Genomic DNA, 7,932 nt, shown 5'->3' with positions numbered 1-7,932 from the left:
TACATAGGAAAATGTGTGTGTGTGCGTGCACACAGAAAAAGGTAGGGCAGAGACTGAAAGAGAAACAGAAACACAAAAAGGGAGAGGTGTATAACAACAGTAGTGAAAAAGATGTCCATAAATTTGAAAGTGAGCAAGGAGAGGTAGGAGGGGTGTACTGGAAGATTTGGAAGAAAGGGGGGTGGTATAAAAATAATCTCAAAAAAAAAAGAACAGAATCTTTTTTGTTTGTTTGTTTGTTTGTTTTATTTGGTTTTTTTGAGACAGGATTTCTCTGTGTAACAGATTTCTTGATGTCCTGGAGTTACTCTCCCTGTAGACTAGTCTGGCCTTGAATTCAAAGAGAACTGTCTGCCCCTGCCTTCTGAATGCTGGGATTAAAAGAATGTGCCACCATGACTGGATAGAAATTATTATTTTTTTCTTTTAAAGAAAGTAAGTTAAAGAAATTGGCAATATCAGAGAAGGGTTCACTGAAATGCAATGAGAAAAGTTGGTCATAGTAATTTTTAAAATTCAGTGCAGATTTTAAGAATTGTGTATATAATTAGTTGTTTCATCATTCCCAGGTATCGAAGACACCTAAAAGGAAACAAAAGAAGGAAAGTGTGACATATTTATAAATGTCAATAATATCACATCTGAAAAAAACAACAGCTTCCTACAGTAGGCTAATGGCCTGTGTAGACTAATGGCATACCAAGAGAACCCTAGTGAGCTACCTGGGTGAAGCTGAACTTAAAATGGAGGAATGCTTACAGGAGAGACCAGTGTTTCAGGTTCTTAGCAGTGCTCATGTCAGCAATTGTAGAAGATGGCTACGGCAAAGGGCCCTTATGGTGAATTTGGAAGGTGTTTAGATGGAATCATGCCATTCCATTTTTGATAAAAGGTCACCAATGTTTACTTTTAGCCTAATAATTTTATTAGCCTAATAATTTTAGCCTAATAATCTATAGATATGTAATCTTGTTCATCGTTAATTTTTCTGGGGAATTGACATGCATATTTATCATTTATGTGTTTGTGTTCGTCAGGCTTGCATGCAAATGCTTTCACTTTTAATAGTCACCTTGCTGGCTCTAGCCATTACTCTTTTTTTCCTGACTCAATATGAGGTTTGGGATCCGTTTTCCTTCTGTTTTTAAAGAAGCTGCATAAACTGAAAATGTCATTGTCATTCCATGTCGCATGTACACAACTGCGAATGTGCTTCAGGAAGTGGGGAAGAAAACAGGACAGAAGACCTTTGCCAGTTTTTTGTTTTTATCATGACTCTTTTCTTCATAGAACTTCACTGAAAACAGAGGGTAATCTATCTCTCTTTCATGCAAAGATCTCACACAGATCTTCACCTACCCCCAAAGGCACCTACTCCCAAAGATTGAATGGGGGTTTGCTCTATCCTGATCACTAATGTATTTTAAATAAAACTCTTGTTTTATTTTACTGCACTTTGTTTAACTTCCCATTCCTCTCTTATAGCTTCCTTTATATAGTTTCAGAAAAACTTTCCTCTCCTTTTTTCCCTCCTAAGCCCTGTACAATAAAAATCAGTTTTGCTCAAATGCTTATGCGCTATGACATGACTGTTATGCTACATGAGTACTTTTGTTTTATACTGTCTTTGCTTAGTATTTACATTCTTTTTTAACTAACACTCAGTATCTTTAAATTGAAAGGCTTTTTTGTGTTATAGAACATTCTTAAAACTAGAAGCATTCGTAGAAGTAGTAGTTATTGACTGATTAAATATATATTCTCTGCCTCATTGTGTGCTGTTAGAACATAATTGTGGTGGCCCCAACCAATAAATCATCTGGTTGCTAGCCCCTAACTAATTTGCTACTGTTATGAATTATACTGTCAATATGTGATATGCAGAGTATCTGATAGACAAGAAGCACCCACTGTGTGAGACCTAATGCATAGCTCTCATGTATTTGAGAGCCCTGCACTCTGGGGTTTACTTACCTTGTCTTCCAAGTGCAACCCTGAAAGCCGTAGATAAGCCACAGGTGCGAAGGCATCAGCCGAGTGGATGACTGCTTCGGAGGAGTCCCTGCAGCACAGACAACTCGGTGTGCTTACCAAGCACACACCTTGTGGATAAGTCACTCCTGCTGCTGAGGGACTTGAAGTCCCTCAATACTAAGAAACAAGGATGCTTTCTCCATGTAAAAGGACGCACAGCTTACACTCAATGTTTACTCCATTTGGAGACTTCAACTGTTGAACTGTACAGCACAAATTGCATGGGCTAAATGTTCAACTTCACTGCGGGGTCTTGGTTGTGCCTTTATTTTCAAGAGGCAATTGACTCTGCATCACCCAAAGTCTAAGTCACCCCTCACAAAAGCAAGCTGCAGCTGCTGGTAGGCTTTGGCTGAACTGATCACATATGTAAGGTCACTGCTATACACACATATCATTTGACAGGGTAATTGCCACATCCAGGTAACACTGTATGAACTGCTTGCTGCTACCATATGGGCACAGGTAAATTAACTTAAGATTTAATAAAGATATCCTGTAAAGAACTTATAAATTACTAAGATTATCTATGAAATTATATTAAATAGCAATTTTGTTGTTTATTAAGACAGTTATTAAGCAATTTTGTTGTTTATTAATAATGCTTTGCATGGCGACTGAAAGTGTAAAAATTCCTCATATCTCTTTAATTTCTCATGAATTATTTTCATTGCATATATTAATATTAGCATCTGACCACTCCAAGATTACAAAGCTTATTTCTACTTTAACATTTTTTTAAAAAGATTCATTTATTTTCATTTATATGTATAATTGTTTAGTTTGTACATACATATGATGTGCATGCCTTGTGTCCATGCAGCCCAGAAAAAGACATTAGATCCCTTGTAACTGGAGTTACAAATGGTTTTAAGCCACCATATGGATTCTGGGAATTGAACCTAGGTTGTCTAGAAAAGCAGTAAGTGTTCTTATCTGTTGCCCTAACTCTCCAACCCTGTTATTTTGACTCTAAAATTTTTAAAATTGAAATTATATTTATGCTTTTATTTTATTTTAAAATTATGTATATCTTTGTATGTCTGGCTGTAGGTTTGTTTGTGTGTGTGATTGCAATTCATGTGGAGGTCTGGGATTACAGGAAGCTGTAAGCTGCCAGATGCTAGTTCTGTGAACTGCACTGGGATCCTGCAAGAGCAGTACATGCTCTTAACAGCGGAATTGAGCCATCCCTCCTGACTCTTACTTCGACTCTTTGGGACTAGGGTAAAACATAGTTGAATCAGGTTTTTCTTATTAGAAAGTTAGAAGGAGCCACGAAATACTTGAGTTCAGAATATTAAAATTTCACAAGAAAATGTTTACGGTTCACTTTCAAGATGTATAATACTTTATATATAATGATTGAAAATTCAATGTATAGTCATGAGTCTTTACTACCAAATCTGTATCTTGCATATTATAAAGTAATATTAAAAAGATAACATGAAAAGAAATTTATATAAACTGACCCTTTAAAGAATCAGGTTTTTGATGAAATGGTATAACTAGATTTCATTGATTACATCAGTGCAAAGATGCTTGCAGAAGGAACAGCATAGAAAGAGATAGCATGTAGAAAGAAGAAGAAGACCCACACCCACAAATTATTCTGACATTTACATGCATGGTGTGCAATCCTTGTTTACCCTCTTTACCTCTCTCTCTTTCTCTTACATACATATGCACATACAGTTTCAGAGAGATAAAGAGAGATAGGGAGGGAGAGGGAGAGAAAGAGAGAGGAAATGTGTTTCTTTAATAGTAAATGTGTTTCTTTAATAGTAAACAGCACTATTTCACAAAAGTACATTTCCTGCTTACAAGATCCTTTTGTGATCAGCATGGCCATTAAGAAAATCTCCCACCTACAAACTTTGGTGCAATAACTCTGCTATCTTGTATCATAGTTAAAAAAACAGATATGTTTTCCATTCAAGCTTATATAGGTGGAAACAATGGGCATCAATAGTGACCAACAGAAATTGATGGAAACTATAGGCACTCTATTAAAAAATGTCAAATAAATTAGTGATATGTTAATTATTAATGCAAAGTTATTATTAAAACAAAGAAAGAGTGATGAATAGTGAGCTTAGGGATGAAACTGTTTTAGTTTTAATGTTCCCAGATTATTCCTTTACCTATTATTAATTGTTCAAAGAATTCAAGTTGTAATGTGAAAACTATCAAAGCTGTTTGTTCAACCAAGCTTAATTTTAACAATCTTTTCCAAGAAGCATGAGCTTAGTAGAAGAAACAAATGCAAAACAACAGAGGAAAAGCCCTTCCAGCAGACAAGAGTAGAAGAATATAGAACACAGCTAATAAAGTGATGAACTAGGCAAAGTTCCTGTTTTTTTCATTATACTAATTTTTACAATTTATGGTGAAGGTATATCGCTACTCACCATAAACTGAATTCAAAACAAATTTCATATGTAAAAATAACCCCCAACAACTGAAGAAAAATGTCTAGCATCATCATTCTAACTTGTTAAAGCCAAGAAAGAAGAAAAAGAGGATGGAGTTAATGGAACCCACAGGCTACTGATGTGGCAGTTTATCAAACGTAGCTGTAATGAAAGATAAATAATACAGGCAATTCACACTTCATGAAAGGATAAAAGTGTCAGTGTGTAGGCACCAGTTTTACTGCAGGCCGTAATCAGCAAGTAAAGGAAAGTGCAATGTCTAAAAAGTTTACAGCCTTCTATGAAGGCCTCGTCTTGTCAGGTATTGATTTAAGTATTCACACGACTTCCTTGGGATTAAACAAATTGAGTGTTTGTGAACTTAGAGGACATGTTCTATTTCTTACAGCCGAAGCTGCCGCAAGCTAAATGCTGGGCTGCTTCTATCACTTCAGTTTAAGAAAAAGGAAGATGCTGAAATGGTATCTTACACAATGATTTTCTTCTTAAATAGAGGACAATCCAAAGTGAATGTTTCATACTCGCCACCTTCCCCACATACGTGGACACCATACTTCTTAGAAAGCTGAGCATCAGGAAAACACAGAAAAATAAAAATTAAAATGACGTCCTTAAAATACTCATTTTGCAGGCTATTCTCTCCTAAAAACTAATGCAGATACTAACTAGAAAACATATTGCAGGCTGTAGAAAATTACATTTTCTTAAGCCATGTGTCTAAAGAGGACATTTGAGAAGTGTTTGCATAAAGTACAAGATCTTTAGTAATCTCAAACCCTAGCTAAAAGTTATAGGAAATAAGAAGTTTTCTTTACAACGATAAAACTTAAAGATATATTTTAGCACCAATGCTCACTTTAGATTCAAAGGTAGGTACGTTACTATGGAACAGATAGAGCCTAACCATACAGGTCCTGCCTTTTAAATTTGAAGAGTCAAAACATGTTATTAGAGAATTTATCAGTCAAAAAATTAAAACCTTTCTTAGGCCTATAATCACATACATTATGCTTGGGCTGTTATTTTAGGAATATTATAAGGTACTAAAACCAGTGAACTTCCAAAGTCATAGAAAGTCTTGGAAAGTACTAAAGTCTTAATAAGATTTAGCCCCCAAAGTTGTCTAGTAAAATTTAAAGTTTAAAAAAGAAGAAACAAGCAACCAAAACAAACCCAACCAAAAATCCAAAACAAACAAAGAAACAACCCTGTGTTATTTGTTTTTAACTATAAGCCATACGATGTAATGATCTTGATACTGAAAACTATTTGGCTGATACACAATAGGTATCAGTGTTGAAACAGTTGCACAGGCTGTCATTGAGACTGATCTTTTAGATTCTATGTGGAAGCTTAGTCATCACACATCTGTGACTCCCTGATTCAGAAAGTAACAGCTTTCCCTACTCATGGTTGCCGTAAGTCCAAATTTTTATAGCTCAAAAAGGAGGGATTCCTTTTCTGTTATTGCCAATACTGTGGTTGCTTCCTAAGTTTTCAGCTTTACCTGAGGGTTACAAACTTATTTGGGAATTTTTGTAGTCGTGCTACTATTCTGAGTGGGTGGTATGGATATATGAACATTCTACTCCTCCTCCTGAGAGTCGGAAGTAAAGTAAATGACATTGTAAAGCCAAATAGCAGGGAAAGCGTGGGAAGGAGAACTGGATAATGTTTCTGTAAATGCTCCAAAGGGCAAAATAGATAAATTTTTGCCTGGGTCATAAAACAGAGATTTGGCAAGGCCAAATTATGAGAGGAGGTCCTTATGGGACCAAATAATAGGACAAGACTGCTTTGCCATACTAAGCTAAATTAAATTAAAATCTCTGCAATAAAACCACACAGCAATAATAATGGGTTATGGATTTCGGGGTATTTATTTGTTCTGCTCTTAGTGTTCTACTGATTTTCTAACAACTTCCCTCCATGGGCCTTCTAATTTCACCTTTCTGACCACTTGCCAGTCTATGTGGGATGTGTATAGGATCAATATTTAGCTTTTCTGTGACGGCAAATATCTCACGGAAACTGCATTGTTTTTGTAATACTAAGCATAACAGGACTGTTAAAGTCTGTGTGGCTATTACATCCTATAGATGTGGTTCTGTTAATCCTTTGTAAAAGTAATGTAGGTGGCTTTTAAGAGGTAAACCTGACATTTGTATGTGCTCTGCAGTATCTTTAGCTTACACAAAATACCATTAATATTTATTTATCTATCAATCATCTCTTCAACAGATATTTGAAAGATGAAAAAAACTAAAACAATGTATTGAGAGCTTGAAATTCACTAAATATAATGCATTCTACATAGTAGCATAAAATAATAATGAAGCTTATTTTGCCTATATTAACCAATATTTAGAATCCCTTTTCCTACTCTATTATTAATTTACCAGTATGGAAATATAGGTTTCCAGTCAACAAATTTGGAAGAAAGTCCCAATAGTTTCTAAGACTGAAAAATCAGTAAGTATTCCTACTGAATTCTGATTATTTCTCAATTTATTTCATGCTCTAACATACATAAATGACTCCCAAATGTCAGCTCTCAGGTTCTTGATGATGTTGTGGGATCTCCTTCAGAGGTGAAAGTTTATGATATCTGCTTTATTCAGAGAACTGGCAGTCTACTAAAACACAAGACTCTGTGGTATGAAAGCATGAAATATGCACAGGATAGAAAATGCTTCTTTCCATGTATTTAAGATCCAGAGTTGTATATTCCAGAAAAATGTTCATGCTGTATACCTTTAATCTATTTTCTAAGACTTATAAATCAACATTAACAATGTTTATATTGTTCACAGTAAGCAGGAACAGCCATACATCTCCACTCAGTGTCTGGTTGTATCTTAAAACTGGGTTTATCATATGCTGTAATTAAGTACTCCTTGGTAAGATTCTGTCAGCAGTATTGTAAGAAAACCACCAAATGATTTTTTTCTTTAATGTAGCTTCATGCTGAGACTATATTATTTTTTTCTTATCTCTTTAAGATTTACATTTTCTGGTTCTGTTGCTGTCCTTGTGGAGCTCCTGTCCTATCCAGGTCTTACTATTTCCCACTTCTTTCATAAGATTCCCTGCATTCTGCCCAAAGTGGCCATAAGTCTCAGCATCTGCTTTGATACCCTGCAGGGTAGAGCCTTTCAGAGGCCCTCTGTGGCAGGCTCCTGTCCTGTTCCCTGTTTTTCCCTTCTGGTGATGTCCATCCTCTTAGCCTTTCTGAATGGGAATTGAGCATTTTAGCCAGAACAAGGAGAGCAACAGAACCAAGAAATCTGGGTATAGGGGTCTTTTCTGAGACTGATATTCCAACCAAGGACCATTGGTGAAGATAACCTAGAACCCCTGCACAGATATAGTGTCCAAGTGGGTTCCATAGCAATGGGAACAGGGACTGTCTATGACATGAATTGATTGGCCTGTTCTTTGATCACCTCCCCCTGAGGGTGGA

At 35.8% G+C, this 7,932-nt stretch overlaps 1 protein-coding gene across 2 annotated transcripts in view; it reads right to left on the bottom strand.

Moving 5' to 3' along the window:
- Window positions 1-220: 220 nt before the first annotated feature.
- Window positions 221-7,932, bottom strand: part of Dph6 (diphthamine biosynthesis 6) — a 130,925-nt gene continuing 123,213 nt past the window's right edge. For both annotated transcript variants that reach the window (XM_060371435.1, XM_060371436.1), the window contains exons 7-9: window positions 4,940-5,034; window positions 1,975-2,062; window positions 221-582 (exon numbers count right to left, since the gene is read on the bottom strand). In XM_060371435.1, the coding sequence (XP_060227418.1) occupies window positions 529-582; window positions 1,975-2,062; window positions 4,940-5,034 (237 nt within the window). In that variant the 3' untranslated portion in view covers window positions 221-528. The remainder of the gene's footprint in view (window positions 583-1,974; window positions 2,063-4,939; window positions 5,035-7,932) is intronic.

Source organism: Meriones unguiculatus, chromosome 18 (genome assembly GCF_030254825.1).
Source record: "Meriones unguiculatus strain TT.TT164.6M chromosome 18, Bangor_MerUng_6.1, whole genome shotgun sequence".
Classification (NCBI taxonomy): Eukaryota; Metazoa; Chordata; class Mammalia; order Rodentia; family Muridae; genus Meriones; species Meriones unguiculatus.
This window is presented reverse-complemented; position numbering and strand designations above follow the sequence as displayed.